The 16112-nt window shown below is 47.6% G+C and overlaps 4 protein-coding genes across 18 annotated transcripts; 2 read left to right on the top strand and 2 right to left on the bottom strand.

The window, feature by feature from the left end:
• Nucleotides 1-468: 468 nt before the first annotated feature.
• Nucleotides 469-1234, bottom strand: Srp9 (signal recognition particle 9). The gene is made up of 2 exons (XM_001352480.4): nucleotides 1007-1234; nucleotides 469-917 (listed from the first exon to the last, which is right to left on the bottom strand). The coding sequence occupies exons 1-2, from the start codon at nucleotides 1145-1147 to the stop codon at nucleotides 825-827; spliced, it is 234 nt and encodes a 77-aa protein (XP_001352516.2). The 5' UTR covers nucleotides 1148-1234; the 3' UTR covers nucleotides 469-824.
• Nucleotides 1235-1563: 329 nt separating this feature from the next.
• syd (JNK-interacting protein syd) lies at nucleotides 1564-11556 on the top strand. 15 transcript variants are annotated; one of them, XR_001453274.2, is made up of 17 exons: nucleotides 1564-2417; nucleotides 3834-3854; nucleotides 4372-4608; nucleotides 4675-4830; nucleotides 4909-5323; nucleotides 5493-5597; nucleotides 5817-5852; nucleotides 6404-6421; nucleotides 6855-6912; nucleotides 6981-7159; nucleotides 7232-7454; nucleotides 7519-9150; nucleotides 9213-9433; nucleotides 9509-9709; nucleotides 9829-9889; nucleotides 10075-10197; nucleotides 11079-11196. XR_001453274.2 is itself a non-coding variant. In XM_015188161.2 (16 exons), exons 1-16 carry the CDS (start codon nucleotides 2316-2318, stop codon nucleotides 11080-11082), a joined length of 3669 nt encoding a protein of 1222 aa, XP_015043647.1. In that variant the 5' UTR covers nucleotides 1564-2315; the 3' UTR covers nucleotides 11083-11556. The 15 variants fall into 15 exon arrangements, 12 of the variants coding, with proteins under 12 accessions (XP_015043647.1, XP_033237732.1, XP_001352517.2 ...); XR_001453275.2 differs by lacking the exon at nucleotides 3834-3854; XM_015188161.2 differs by lacking the exon at nucleotides 10075-10197 and having other exon boundaries at nucleotides 11079-11556.
• A 1201-nt stretch (nucleotides 11557-12757) lies between these two features.
• On the top strand, nucleotides 12758-14224 carry Tmem43 (Transmembrane protein 43). Its single transcript, XM_001352482.4, has 3 exons — nucleotides 12758-13172; nucleotides 13240-13832; nucleotides 13892-14224. The coding sequence occupies exons 1-3, from the start codon at nucleotides 12847-12849 to the stop codon at nucleotides 14101-14103; spliced, it is 1131 nt and encodes a 376-aa protein (XP_001352518.2). The 5' UTR covers nucleotides 12758-12846; the 3' UTR covers nucleotides 14104-14224.
• On the bottom strand, nucleotides 14145-15607 carry LOC4811947 (uncharacterized). Its single transcript, XM_001352483.4, has one exon. It carries the CDS (start codon nucleotides 15335-15337, stop codon nucleotides 14246-14248), a length of 1092 nt encoding a protein of 363 aa, XP_001352519.2. The 5' UTR covers nucleotides 15338-15607; the 3' UTR covers nucleotides 14145-14245.
• Nucleotides 15608-16112: the final 505 nt, after the last annotated feature.

Below are 16112 nucleotides of genomic sequence, written 5' to 3' on the forward strand. Positions count from 1 at the left end.
TATAGTTGTTTTTTTTAGAAAATTCGTATTGGAACATACATTTTTACCGCCATAAATTTAAATTTTCGATTACTTTACGGAAGCTCCATCTAGCGGTGCCCGAAAAAGCTGTCCTACAGAAGCTGGCTGCTATATACCAATGTCTAAACGCACTATTTGTAACAGATTTTATTACGATTTATGGAAAACAAAAAATTATTTATAAAAAAGGGACATGATAAGTTGCTCTGGTAATGGTGTTAAATTAATGTTAATGCATCAATAAGGCATCTATTTTTTCCTTTTGCAGGAAAAAAGCTGTTTACTCTTCATTTCGGCGAGGAAAAAAAATGGTAAATGGTAATAGTGTCAGTTAAATCGGAACATTTTTGCGAAAGGAAAAACTGGAGCCTGCCTAAATATTTAATAATAGAATAAACATGCACTTTTCCGGATATAACATCGCAAACGCAATAAAAACTGGCTGGCTTCCTTCCAATTGTACGATTTTCCCCTGGTTTATTTTCATTTCAAGGAAACCATTTCATGGAAATGTGTACTAGTGACCATTTACATTAAGATAAATACAAAAAATATATATTGGTATTTTCAAAAATCCTTGTGCGCCGCCAGCCAACTGCCTGTGGGCGCCCCGGCGTGTACAGAGCTAACATTTATAAAATGTTATTTAAACAGGAAAAAACTACTCTGATCGCCACACCGGAATGCAGCCAGCGGTGCGCTTATAAACTAAATCAATTGCGGGTGGAGACGACACACGAGGTGTAGCAACTTCTGTGGTCCAAAGTGCCGCCGTGGCCAAATGTTTTGTTGTATTTCGACGTTTACTCCTTAGAGGCCATGTGTCCGACCAGGTTGCTGGTGATCTTTTCGATTTTCTTCAGGTCGGGCATGTTTTCCGCTCTGTACTGTACGCACTGCAACAATAATGGTTGGCATTATATTGTTAATTTCTGGCCAGCGAAAGTCGTGGCCGCTTGATTCCTCTTCTTCTTCTCGTACGAACCTTTACATTGTCCGTCATTTTCAGTAATATGTGGCCCTTGGAATGCACGTATTTCATTGTGTAGCGGCAGTTCTGTGGATTCGCCATGTACATGTTCTCGGCGGCAATCTCAAAGTCCTCCCAATTCTTGACAAAAACCATTTTAATTCAGGAAACGAGAAGCGGAGCAAAAAATGAGGAAACGAATAACAACAACAATGGTACTAGGGATACCGTCCGACCCTCAAAAATATACCGTAAATATACTGTGTGCATCTCAGGTGACCGTTTACGGTATTTTTGAGGTCAAAATTGAGCCGACGATATATTTACGGTATATCGATATATAATGGTATCTATTAATTCCATTTTCGCGAAAACCTCTTTTTACGCAAAATGCAATAAAAGCAAGTATTTAAATTCAACCAGTCAATAAGGAAATTGACTTTTTAATCGGATAAAATTATGATGGCATGGCTAAATGTTCTATATAGCTAGTAATATTCCACGGAATATCAAAAACGAGGAATATGCAAAATATACCTTGAATTCGTCAGTGTATTTACGGCATATTTTTAAAATAAGACGGTATATTTTGGTATATGTCAGACCGTATATTTTAACGATAAATCCGCGGTCACACAAATTTCGTCGCTCGCCTGCAATATTTATTGCAAAAATGCGTTAAAAGTCTATAGTTTAGCTATAAATAGCGCGTAATAATACTCATCACCTGGTCGGGCAGGCGTGTGCAGTGAAATCCGGGCGAAACACTAACGAAAATGCAACGAAAAACGTAGACGAAAAAAAATGAAATCTAGTCAAGAAAACGATGTAAATGGATGGGGAAGAGACGAGGCTACAACAACAACAACCACTGGACGACCGAAACGAAAAACGCAAATAAAGTGACACGCAGAACGCAGGAAGAAAATACAACAAAAAATATATAAAATATAGTATAAAAGAGAGAGAGGAGAGATCAAACCAAACAAAAATAGAGAGCAACAAAAGCGAGCATTCAAATCAAGTGTGACCCTCTCTCTCTCTCGCACTCTCACGCTCCCCTTACTGTCTCTCCTTGACTGTGTGAGTGAGTGGGTCGGTGCAGCCCACACACACACTCAGCCACCCACACGCAGTACCGTAGCATAACTGCTGTTGTTGTTTTGGATTTTGTTGTTTTTGTTGGTGGGGTTGAAAAGCTATTGCCTGCATAACGGTTAACGCGTGACGTGAGATCCCACACAAAAACAGTAAGGGTGACCACCACCCCACCTTTCACCCAAACCCTTTCGGAGAACGGCCGCCCCGCCTCCCCCCTCTCAAAATGATGGACAACGACGATGCGCTGCTCAACAACGGTGGCCCGCAGTCGGGAGCGGAGACCGTCTACGGCACGGAGGACAACAATATGGTCATGTCAGAGAAGGTACATATACTTATAGACATACGAATGTGTGATCCATAAATGATATCATTTGTGCACTGAATCTCCGTCAATGTAAATGATTCATGCGGGTGGGTACAGTGATTTTTCCTTAACTTTGATAGGACTACTCCCTTCTGGTGGTCTGTGTGTAATCTTTTCTTGTATTTCGATTCGGGGCTCTCCACAAACAAGCGAAAGATAATGAGGCTATAAAAGTGTCCAAGCGGAAACATGCCTCTCCTCTACAGTTCTTTCTTTCTCTCTCTCTATCTCTCTCTTTCTATCTGTATCTCTCTGTATGTGGATATCATTATGTAAAAACGCATCTCAGAATTGTTTATCATGCATCAGCTGACGCCAGTGACTGCGGCCAGTGGGGGTCGAGTGTACCCCCACATCTGTGGTCATTGACATTCAAACTGGCGAAAAGCAAAGCAAAACCCAGCGGCGAAAGAGGGAGCAAGAGAGCGAGCGCGCAAGAAATGCACAAGGCAGAAAGAAGGAGAGCCTTTGCCGGGGAGCACAAATCAATAAAGTCAGTCATTCAGTCAGTCAGTCGGCGTCGGCCCTCAAATTTGATGACCGCCTCACGCAATCCCTTGCCAACCCACTTCCCTTCTCTTTCCGCCGGCAGAGTTTATTTTTATTCGATTTCATTTCACCCCAATTCCCCGATTGATTTTGCACTTTATCAGCTTCTCCAAGCATTACCTTTAATCGACGTGTGTGCTATGCAAATTTAAGCTGTTGAGCTGTCCCTCTCCTCTTCCTGTCAATCACTTCCTCCCCCTCTCTCTCCCTCTCTCTAGTAATGAGCTCATTCATTCAGTCAGTTCTTCGAGCACATGTTCCCACCTGATAAGCCCCCACCACCTGTACTCGTACTGCTAATTGAGCAATGAGAGGCCGAGGAGTGTTTCGAGCGGCAGAAACTCGTTTCTTGGGCCAACAACAGCAACCACACGAAGATAATTCCATAAACGGGTCTCACCAAATAAGTTTATAAATATTTAAGCAAGACATGACCAATGACGATAGCCACGAGTAGTTTTCGGCCTCATAAGTGGGCTCCAAGCAGCCGTAGCCGTAGCCTTGGCCCACCAGCAGCGGAGTTTCGGTAGCGAAAATAAGTAGGGAAATTATGAGCCACTAGTACCTGGGGAACCCCTGTCCTATTTATTTATACATTTATACACACACATCACAATCACTCAATCATTCCCGGAAGAAACCATGACTTTAATACAATAAAATTAAATTCTTCCTTTTTTCTGTATATATTTTAAAAACATTTGTGGTTTTTATTTTTGGTTTCTGTCTAAATTTTAATTTATTTAGTTATTTAATTAGTTTCAAATTATGGTTTTTCATGTGTTCTTTACACCTTGTTTTTTGTTCTTTTCTTTTCTCTTTCAGAATGATCAGGTTGTCAGCATCGTGAGTTATCTTATTCCAAAATTTATTCATTTGGTGTTTCTTTTCTTTTCTGTTCTTTCACTATTTTCCGTCTCTCTTGTTCTGTTTCGTATAAAATGCACGCTAGAATAATTTCTATATAATAACATTGCACTTTTGTTTTCCTTTTGCTCTGTAACTAACAATTTTGAGTGGTAACAGCGGGAGGGGGGAGTTTTCCAATTAATAAATTTATAACAGTCCCGCTTTTCGTGGTGTTCTCTTTAGGTCACATTCCCAGAGCTTTCCATTCATCAAAGTGAAAACCATTAAATCTTTCAAAGAACAAAAGGGTTCTATAAATCCGTCTGTCTGCTACTACAGATCCCGCCCCTCCGCCTCAAGCTACTAATCAATCGATTGCTGCGCCCCGCCGTGTCCCATTTTGCACCATCCCAGACCCCAAGCCCCAAACCACAAACCGAAACGCAAACCGCAAAAATCAATTGAGACTGATGCACCCCTTTCTATTCTTTCTCTGTCACGCGCCTCCTTGCAGGTCCAGCAGCTGGCGGGGAGCATTTATCAGGAGTTCGAGCGGATGATCAATCGCTACGACGAGGACGTGGTGAAGAACCTGATGCCGCTGCTGGTGAACGTGCTGGAGTGCCTGGACGCCTCGTATCGCATCAATCAGGAGCAGGATGTCGAGTTGGAGCTGCTGCGCGAGGACAATGAGCAGCTGGTGACGCAGTACGAGCGGGAGAAGAGCGCCCGCAAACAGTCCGAACAGAAGGTGAGTCGAATGGTGGCAAGCGAAAGGCAATGCTCAAAATCTCAATAATCCCCCTGTCCCCTGCAGCTACTGGAGGCTGAGGACCTGGCCGAGCAGGAGAACAAGGAGCTGGCCACACGCCTCGAGTCCGTGGAGAGCATTGTGCGGATGCTGGAGCTGAAGCACAAGAACAGTCTGGAGCATGCCAGTCGCCTGGAGGAGCGGGAGACGGACCTCAAAAAGGTGAGTGCTGTGCGGGGCGGATTGAAAGGCAAAATGCAAAAAACCAATCCCCTGCTCCCCCCTGTCTTGTGTTTCCAGGAATACAACAAGCTGCACGAGCGGTACACGGAGCTGTTCAAGAATCACGTGGACTACATGGAACGCACCAAGATGCTGATGGGCTCCACGCACTCACAAATGAGCACCGCCTCCGACCGCATGGAAGTGAGTCGTGCGCGCCTCAATCCCGTGGCCCGCAGCTCGGGTCCCGTCTCCTACGGCTTCGCCTCGCTGGAGAACTCCGTCATGCTGGACACCGAGACCATCTGCAGCGTGGGCAGCCAGTCGGACGACTCGGGGCCGCCGTCGCTGCAGAATGAGCTGGACATGAGCCTGCCCAGTACGGCGGAGAGGGGCGCAGCCACCGATTCGCTGCAGCAGCAGCATCAGGCCACCTCGCCCCAGAGTCCCCCCGACACCAGTCCCGTTGTGCCAAACGTGCCTCCCGCAAATGGTAGGTTCGGGTGCCTTTGGGAGGCCCAAAAGATTATCTTCCACTCTGCCACTCACACACCGTACTAATGTGTCTACTTCTTGCTCTCTTTTGTTTTTGATTTGTGTGTTAACTCGACTAAAACCTCGACCAAACCCCAAACACTGCCCCCAACCTTTGCGTCCGCCAGTTGGTCGCTCGACCACCAAAAAGGAGCAGCGCTCGGACAATAATCTCTACCAAGAGCTGTCCTTCCAGGACAATGAGGAGAGCGAAGAGAATGAGATTGTTACAGGTGAGAGAGGAATCGAATGTTCGCACTTCGAATGGAGAGGGGATTACATGTGTCTACGATTTCCGGATATCTCTCCCTTTAAAGATCCCTCCTTAATGGTCTATTCCCAGCATTACTTAATGTCACGTCTCCTTTCTCTCTCTCTCTCTCTATTCTTCCATTTCCACCTCCGCCACACCTCGCTACACTCGGGTGAAACGCTTCCTTTCCCTGGTACAGGCTGCTGGGTACATCCCGGAGAGTACGCGTCCTCAGGTAGGTACCACCACGCCCACGACCACCACACCCAAAACCAAACCCCAGACAGACAAGTAGTGGTGCAAGAGAGTGCACCACAAGCACAGCCCCAGGCACAGCCACAGCCACAGGCACAGGCACAGCCATATGACTCCTACATATATAGTTTCATCTATATAACCTGTAAATACATCAAATATCATGCGAGAATCGACTGAAAACTGTAAACTGAAAACTGTTAGCTGAAAGCTAAGGATCTTCTGCTCTTCTAGTTTCTGTGTGTGTGTGTTTCTTCTTCTTTGTGATGTCCGAACCCTACCATGTGCTCGAGAAAGTGTATCCCCATCCATTAAGCAAACAAAAACCAAAAGAAAAACAAAAAACAACTTGAGACAAATAAAATTGTATAATCCGAATCCGAATCTAATGAAAATTCTCTTTCTTTTATGCCGAACTCTACTTATCCCCACCACAAACACCACATTTTGTATATCCTCCCACAACCAAAACCACCAACCCACCAAATCCCACCACCATACGAAAATAATTGTACATTCGAATCCCTGAAGCAAACGACAACTATTTTGGTAAGTCTGAAGAAGCGGCAGAGATCGTGAGAGATCTCTGAATCATTTAATCATTAATCAGTAGATTCTGTACAATCCTACAATCCTACAATCCCACCCCATTTACTCTCTGTTTCTTCTATCGTAAGTAGCTTTATCGTAGAATCATCTTTGGCATTCGGCTCTAAGGTTAATTTTCGACTTCTTTTTGGTGTTTGTGTTCGGTTTTAGGACATTGATTGGAAAGCTCTTCAATTATTTCTGTTCTCCCTTTGGTTTATTAGCCATATATCATATTTGGTTATAGTTTTCCCTTTAGTTTCGGTTTTTGGTCTCCCATTTATCATTTATCATCTATTTATTCTGCCCTTGAGTTCCTTTTTGGGATGCTTTCATTCTTTTTGTCTCTTGATCGTTCATCTCTTTTCTAATGAACCTTTCGTACACGTTGCAGGCATGGGCAAGGAAGTGGAGAATCTCATCATGGAGAACAATGAGCTGCTGGCCACCAAGTAAATACCTCACTCTCTCTGTTCCTCGCTATCTCTGCAATGATCCCAATACCATCCTCTCTCTCTAGGAATGCCCTGAACATTGTCAAGGATGATCTGATTGTCAAAGTGGATGAGCTGACGGGAGAAGTGGAAATTGTGCGCGAGGAGCTGAGTGCCATGCAGCAGTCGAGGACGAAGCTCAGGCAGCGCATCAGCGAACTGGAGGAGGAGCTCAAGAAGACCAAGGAGCAGGTGAAGCAACAAAGTAAGCCGATCCCTCCAGCTGCAGCTGAATGCAAACCGATTTCTGATGCAATTCTCTTCTTCGATTCCCCAGACACCGAACAGGAGGAGAACGATGTGCCGCTCGCACAGCGCAAGCGTTTCACTCGCGTCGAGATGGCCATGGTCCTCATGGAACGTAACCAGTACAAGGAGCGTCTGATGGAGCTGCAGGAGGCAGTGCGTCTCACGGAGATACTGCGCGCCTCGCGCACCGTCGACAACTTGGACAAGAAATCGAAGCAGAGCATCTGGAAGTACTTTAGTAATCTTTTCACGTGAGTTATCCCCTCCTCGAGCCCGAATTCATTCTGATAATGCCTCTTCTCTATTTCGTGACAGCCCCTCCAATCGCCCGACGGAACGCATCGCCGACGGGCTGGGAGGGGGGCCGATGTTTCGTAATACCGGGGGAGGAAGTCCTGCCCACAGCCACGGATCCCCAAGCCGTGGAAGTGGGGACAATCGCCTTACCTTAGCCGGCTCCCAGCCGCCCATGCATCCCGCGAGCGCGGGGCTCGCCAATGCCCTGGTGATGCCCAAGGACTACTCCGAGGACGGGGGCTCGGAGCGTATCAGTGCGAGGAGGCGGGAGCAGTACCGGCAGCTGCGCGCCCATGTCCAGAAGGAGGACGGACGCCTGCACGCGTATGGCTGGAGTTTGCCCATCAACAAGGCCAACCAAGAGGCCAATCCCAGCCGGCACTCGGGCGGCGTTCCGGTGCCCGTCTACTGCAATCCCCTGGCCGAGGCCTCGCCCCACATGAAGGTGTTCTGCGCGGCCGGCGTCAATCTCCACGGAGGCTTCACCAAAGACGGCCAATCGCTGATACCCGCCGACTCGCCATACGCCCCCAAGTCCACGCTTAAAATCACAGAGATCACGAGTCCGACGGCGGAGCAGAGCGTCGAGGCGCTGGACAGACAGATAGCCCGCGCCAGCCTGGAGACCTTGGAGCCGGAGACGCAGCTGAGCTCCTTCGTGTGGATCTGCACGAGCACCCACGCGGCCAGCACGGTCAGTGTGGTGGATGCCAACCAGTCGGCCACCGTTCTGGATGCCTTTCCCATCTGCTCCTCCCACTTGCTGTGCATCGCCTCCGTGCAGGGAGCCATGGAGAGCGACTACGCGCTGCTGGAACAGTCGGAGGTGGTCAAGGCGGGCGAGATGCTGCAGCGGCCCGGGGAGGGCACAGAGCTGCTCGGCAAAGTGGAGTTTGTGCGCGTGAAGCCCAAGTCCGAGGACGAGCAGAACAGCAACAGCAAACCCCAGCAGCAGCAGCAGGACGAGGAGGAAGCCAAGGAGGCCACGGAGAAATCCAATGAGCCACTGCCGCCCGTGAATGCCGAGGAGCCGCTCGTTAATGTGGAGGCCATCAAGATACGCCAGGCCCTGCCCGGCGCCCCCCAGCGTCTCTCCAGCGGCAACAGCGGCAGCGACGGTAATCAGGCGAACAACAACAACAGCAGCAGCACCGGGAGCGTTCTGTTCGCCACCAAGTCGTTGAACCCCATTCTGGGGACGAAGGAGCGCGAGGATCCGCCAATGACTTCGGTGGGACCGACCATGTGGATGGGGGCCCAAGACGGCTGGCTGTACGTCCACAGCGGGGTGGGGCGGTGGCACGAGTGCCTGCACCGCGTTCTCCTGCCGGATGCTGTCCTGGCGATTGTGCATGTGGAGGCGAGGGTTGTTGTGGCGCTGGCCAATGCCCAGTTGGCCGTGTTCCGCCGCCAAACAGACGGCCAATGGGATCTGAATAGTTATCACCTGGTGACGCTCGGTGATCGCAATCATTCGATACGTTGCCTCTGTGTGGCCGGCGAGCGCATTTGGGCGGCGCATCGCAACAAGATCTTCATTGTGGACCCGATATCGCTCAACATTGTGCACTCGCTGGACGCGCATCCGCGCAAGGAGAGCCAGGTGAGGCAGATGGCGGCCACAGGTGCCGGTGTCTGGGTATCCATACGGTAAGAGCCCCACACACTCAGAGCCTCAGTTCATTGGATGCTAACGTTCTTTCCCTTCTCAGACTGGACTCGACGCTCCGTCTGTACAACACGCATACGTTCGAGCACAAGCAGGACGTGGACATTGAGCCGTATGTGTCCAAAATGCTCGGCACTGGCAAGCTGGGCTTCAGCTTTGTCCGCATCACCGCTCTGATGGTGTCCTGCAACCGCCTGTGGATCGGCACCAGCAACGGGGTGATCATCTCGGTGCCACTGGCCGAGGTGCAGCAGAAGACATCATGTGAGTGGAGGATAGTGTGGAAGACAATCGGTTAATCTTAATGTCCCTTTCCTCCGTTCGATTCATCCGTTTCAGCCGATCCCCATGGCCAGATGCCGCTGTGCTGCATGGCCAATGCTCAACTCTCCTTCCACGGCCACCGCGATGCGGTCAAGTTCTTTGTTTCCGTGCCGATGCTGCAGCAGCCGAACCTGAACGGCGGACTGACCTTCGTGAACAAGCGGCCCGATATGCTGGTCATGTGCGGTGGCGAAGGCTACATCGATTTTCGCATAAGTAAGTCCTGCACTCCTCCTGCAGAACAGGACATGGCATCCAAGCTATAGCTGGAACGCAGCCTACGCTATGGATACATATGTATAACCATTCCATATTCCATATCCTCCCATCTCCAGGACATGATAAATTCGATGCTAGCGATAATGCAGCGCATTTGATAGTTTGGAAAGTCGATACGTAAGCCTTTCTTTATTCTTTCGTTATTATTTCGTATCTTTTGATTTATGATTGACTTGATTTCCCTTCCTTTCCCTTTCTTTCGTTTTATCCGCTTTTTGTTTACGTCTTTGATTGTTTGATTTCTGTTCTGCCTTTCTTTTAATCCGATTTATTTGTGCATTCTCTGCCGCCTCTGCCCGTAGTACCTTCAACTTGTAGTACGCCCGCCCTGGGATGAGGGGATGGGCTCCTCCTCCTCCTCCTGCGCGTACTCCAGTTCCACGTGGAATGCAGCAGCATTTGTGTCAGCCGTGACCTGAACTTAAGCAAGTTTCCTTTTTATTTGGTTCATGTTTTGAATGTGCGTTCAATTTTGAAGAGCTATGAAACGTACTGTACTGTACATGTTACGCGCACCTTCACACCTCCTGTCCTGTCCTTGCACTTGCAGCCAAATGGATGTTCTTCCTCCACAAAACCTGCTCCCATTGGTGTGTCCCCCTGTCCCGTGTCCCCTGTCCCCTGAGCACTTTTAATCGGTTCGGAATGGATACTTGTACATTTGTTTAAGCTATAATTATTTACTTAATTTTTACTCAATTTGAAATCATTTCCAATTGTAAAAAGACTTCTACAAACTACCAAATAATGTGGGTGCACCTTTCACTAAAACGCTTACTAAAACGAGCGGGAACCCGTCCTTATACCCGGTACTCAGTCGGTATTTATGTGAGCTTATGATTTATATAATTTATACCATATTTAATTTGTATGTCGCTTGGTATCGCAGTTCGCAAAAGGAACCGTTTGGGAGATTTTTATATATTTTAATATTTATTTGTTTCCATTTTGTACACCTGTCTCTTTTTCTCTATTCTCACACCAACACCAGCCGTTTTGTCTCGCTCTCTTTCGCCAGTTTGCGCACACTGCACGAGGAAGAGTGAGTGCGAGAGAGATAGAGAGAGAATGAGTAAGCGCGTAACATTTAATTTGTTTCTTCTGGCTATAATAATGATGCGGTCGGATACAGATTCGGCATTCTGCTAGCTATGATCATTCTCTATGGAGTACCGGGTATAATGTGGAAATCCCTTTAAATCTCAAATGCAAATAATTCATCCCCCCGTAGTTTTTGTCACTCACCTATCTTTCGGATACAGCTTCCACATGTCGATTAATGTTCTCCGAACTATATATTTTTCAGATGATAATGACATGGAGAACAGTATTCAACTGGAACCAAATCAAACGATCGAGAATCGAGGCGACAAGAGCTACTTGATTGTGTGGCATGTTAGTCAACGTTGAGGCCGATCCGATGCGATCCGATCGATACGATTCTTCGGCTTGAACGAGAAGTGCAAATGATATAATTAATAATATTTATAGCAGTTACGAGTACTATCTAAATACGCATAATGTATAATCTACTTTATTGTGCAGCAGGCTAGCGAATGGAATACCTAAACCCTAAATCCTAAACCTTAGTATTTATCTAACAATACAATACCCTTCTACATACCCCCTTAAATCCACACGATGACAAAATACCAACTAATATTAATTAATGGGTTCTCTAGCAGTCGTACCACGTACTCTTAATTTAGTTAAACAAATCCGATTTTGAGCTTTCGAGGGGCTCTCACAATTGTTTCAAATTGCTTCAAATTTAAACCAAAAAACAAAAAAGGAAGAAGGAAACAAAGTGTAAATTGTATGTATGCGCTCTGCTCTGCAGGGAGACAACAAACAACACACAAAAAACACCACATTTACGAGATATTATTGCTCGTAGGATATGATATAATAGTATGATGATATATATAGAAAAAGTGCGCCTGCCTTTTCAGGGGATATTTCTGCGTGATTTTTTGTCCAAATATGTTGTAGAGTATTGATTTCTTTTTTATCTTTATGGGTTTTTTTTTGTGTGTCGCGATGAGGCGATGCCGCGTTTAGATATAGTGTATTTTGTTAAATAATTTTAAATTTTAGTTGAAACGTTTCAAGCCTTAATTTTTATTGTTATTCATTTGTTTGTAAGAAGAAGAGCCTATTTTTAACAATAAATCGACAACCAGACCAAAATTCTTGCTTTACCCCAATACCCCAAAAAATCAGTGTTTCGCAGGTTTTCGGTTTCGGAATGATTTCCAATGGCGCCAGGAAAGTGATATTTATGTTTTTACGGAAAGTTCATGTAATATTCCAGGATGCGCATACGCACACGCATTGGCTTTGGCTTGACTCGACTCGAGGAGTATCTTTTAAATATTAATAATAACAATATATATATTATATACCAACCAAATTAACGCACCCTACAAATATGTACCACTACTGTAAATAGAAACCGATGCGATTCAGAAAATAGTAAATAAATTTAAATTGTATTTTTTGCCGCCATTCAATCAGTCGTTCGACTCATTAAGTTAGGAAACTCCCGCCATGAACAAGAGCTATACAAAATAATGGGCAAAGATTTTAAACAAAAGTACAGACAGGAGTGGGAGTCTCAACCCGATACAAAGACATGGCTTTGCAAACTTTTTTTTGTAACCGCTATTTTAATACTTGTATAAGCGGTTTTTGGAGGATTGACCTATTTCGCTACTTGTTTTTTGTTTGACTTATTTCGCTAAAACCTCTTTTTACGCAGAATGCAATAAAAGCAAGTATTAAGAATACACCAGTTATATAGAAAATTGATTCATCAATCGTATAAAATTATGTTGGCATGGCTAAATGTTCTATATAGCTAGTAATATTCGACGGAATATCAAAAACGAGGAATATGTAAAATATAACTTAAATTCGTCAGTATATTTACGGTATATTTTGAAAATGAGGCGGTATATTTCTGAGGGTCGGACGGTATATCCCCGGCCACACTGATTGACAGCATCAGCTGTTTAATGGAAATTTAAGTATTATTTACAATTCACACACAACAAACCCCCACATGGATTTTGATGGCCACCTTGAACGAGACCTTTCGCTCACACTGGCTCATCTCCATCTTCGGATTGGCCCTGTTCCTAGCAGGCACCGTCGTGCTCTACTGGAATGAGGGCCGTGCGGTGCACGCAATGATGGCTCTGGATGAAGCGTACGACGACATCTACTCTATCCAGTTCACGGAGGAGGAGCAGGACCAGACCTTTGAGAACCGCATCGTGCACATCTCGGGGCCCATTCTGGTTGGGGAGCCGCTCACCGAGCCCGACTACAACATCCAGCTGATGGCCGTCAAGTTGCGGAGGCGCGTGCAAATGTATCAGTGGGTGGAGGAGTCCATGTGAGTAAGGAAACAAAGATATGCGAATGCGGATTACAAACTATCCCTCCCCTCCGATAACCCGCAGCGAGCACAACTATGGCGAGAGTGTGGGAACAGAGCAGTCGGACTCGCGCACCTACTACTACACCAGGGAGTGGCGGGACAAGATCGTGGACTCGCGCAACTTCTACAATCGCCATGGCCACACCAATCCCACGCACTTCCCCATCGAGAGCAACGTGCAGGTGGCCGACGCCGTGTACATTGGCAGATACGAGCTTGGGTCGGAGCTGAAGAACAAGTTCCAGGACTACCAGGAGCTGACGTCGGACATTCGGCCAGAAGACAGCAGCATCAAGCTCCACCTAGGCCTCTACTATCACACCAACGATGTGTTCAATCCGGTGGTGGGCGACCTGCGCATCCTCTTCAGCTTCGCCGCCATGGAGGGGGAGACGTACAGCGTCGTGGGCAAGCTGGAGGGTAACAAGCTGGTTCCCTACGTCACCTCCCGCGGAGTTCGCGTGCTGCTGGTCTATCCGGGGCCCTTGAGCGTACACGAGGTGTTCAAGCTCGAATCTCGCACCCAGGTGCTGCACACCTGGTGGCGGCGCTTTATTGGCTGGCTGCTCATCTTCTTTGGCGTCACCTGCAACTCCAAGATACTCCGGCTGCTGCGTGAGTGTCCAACAGCTTTTCCATTTACCTCCTCTAAAATTTTGTGCCCGTGCTTTCAGTGCTGCGTGTTCCTCTACTCATTTGCCTGGCGCCCGATCCGCAGTTCCCAATGACCGGAAACTTTGTCATCGCCTTCTCGCTGGCGCTCATCAATGCGGCCGTGGCCTGGATCCTGCATCGACCTCTGATCGGGGCCTGCCTCTTCCTGGCCGGAGCCTCGCCCTACCTCTGGTTCACCCGCAGCCTGGTCGACTACCATCGCCTGGATTGACTCGATTGCCGGTTTCCGAATTTTTCCTTCGTTCCTTTGGCTACTTATTTACAGGTTTATTTATTCCTTGTTTTACGTTTCACGTTTTACGTCCAATCAATAAAATAAAAACTTAATAACACTTAAGGCTAGTCGGTATTCCCTAGAACTCTCTAATCTCCACCGTGGCTCCTGGCTCGTCCAGAAGCGGGAGCCCGCTGCCGGCGGCCGCTTCAGCGGCAGCCTCTACCGCCGCTGCTTCTGCTGCGACAATTGCCTTTGACTCTGTGGACGTGTGGACACTGGGGCTCTGCGACTTGTCCTGCTCCTCCTGGCCCGCGGAGGCCTCGTCGTAGCGGACATACGGCTCGAAGCTATTGTTGATCTGGAGGGAGCCGCGGTGGAGATTGTTGGATTCGGCCTCGAACAGAATCTCGTTGATAAAGCGCTCGGCCAGGAGCCGCTGCTCGCGTGGCAGACGACGAAGCTTATGCGTCCATGTGCGGGCTATGGACTCCAACTCCTCGTCGGGATATGTTCCGGCCAAGTACTCGCAGGCAATGTTGAGCTCGTCCGTGTTGGCAGATCCGCCTCCAGAGCCGTTGTTCAGCGGAGGCGTCTGTCTGGCCCGCTTCGTTGGCCCGTAGTCGGAATGCCCGATGCCTGGCGGGGGCTGCGACGGTGGCGGGAGGCTGTCCACTCGCTGGGCATGCCCGAACGATTTGTGAAACATTTCGGAAATATTGATGTTTGGCGTCTGTCCGCCCGCTCCTCGCGGCGTCGGATAATGCTGCTGGGGATTGCCGTGCTGGTCGAGGAAGGCCGTCGAGCAGCTGCTGTTCTCACTGAATAGGAAGGAGGGCTCGTTTTTGAAGAACGGATTGACGGCCAGGAACTTCTCCGAGTTGCGCAGGAAGTCCAGCTCCTGGAAGGTCCAGCAGCGGGGACTGTGATGAGTGCCCGAACGCAAGGCACTCTCCATCACCTTCAGCTCCTTGCGGTAGTTGGTCCGCAGCGTGTTGATCTTCTTCTTCACATCCTCGACCGTCGCGTCCCGCTTGAGGTAATGATAGATGGGCACCAGCCGGAGGTACGCCTCCGCCCGCTTCTCCCGGTTCGTGTAGTCGCGCATGGAGGTGTCCCAGAGCACGGGCAGGTCGCGGTATGTGTGGATAAATGCGCGAAGGTAGTGACGGCACTCGTCGGGGCGCGACATTACTTTGAAGGTGTGGGGCGGCGGCGGTTGGGGGAGCATTTCGTGGGGCTGGACCGGGCTGGGCTTTTGCCGTTTGTTTGGATCGCGATTTCAGTGCCACTTTCCTCGCAGGGGCCGAGAAAATTCGGGGGCACGGATTATGTATGGACCTATTGACGAACTGTCAATGCGCAGTTGTTGTTGTAATTGTGGGTTTGACAGATTGTTTGCCATATTGACCGAATTCATGCGTGTGTTGGTGTGTCCGTGTTAGTTGTGACGTCACAGCAACAAGTTGTCTGCGGGGTGGCAGCTCTGTCAAAGAATCGATTGCAATCGATGTATCGATATGTTTGATTGTGCTGCCAGACGTATTCTTGCGATTGTCAGTTTAAACATCAGGTCACACAAATGTTGCGCATTCCATACACAAAAGTTGCAGCAACATTTACTTGAAAACCGTTTTTTGTTCAAAATAAAATACATAAAGGTAATTAAAAGAAGCAATCTTGTAAAAAATACATTTATCTATGGGATAAAGCTAAGTGTGCAAATCTATATAGCTTGAAATATAGGCAATACCCGATTCGCCGCAGTTTCGATATTGCAACAATGAGTCTCATTCCATACACAAACATGTTGCTAATTCCATGCACACATACCCTGGGGGAAATGAATGTTATAGAATTGTGAATACGTTTGTCTTCCAAGGCTCAGTAGGTATCAGGATCGACATAAATATATACAAGATACTAATTATGTACTTGAATATGTCTAAAGAATATCAATTTGAGAAAAGGTCTTTTTTAATTACGTTTGATCTTCATATAAAATT

This window comes from Drosophila pseudoobscura, chromosome X (assembly GCF_009870125.1).
Source record: "Drosophila pseudoobscura strain MV-25-SWS-2005 chromosome X, UCI_Dpse_MV25, whole genome shotgun sequence".
NCBI lineage: Eukaryota > Metazoa > Arthropoda > Insecta > Diptera > Drosophilidae > Drosophila > Drosophila pseudoobscura.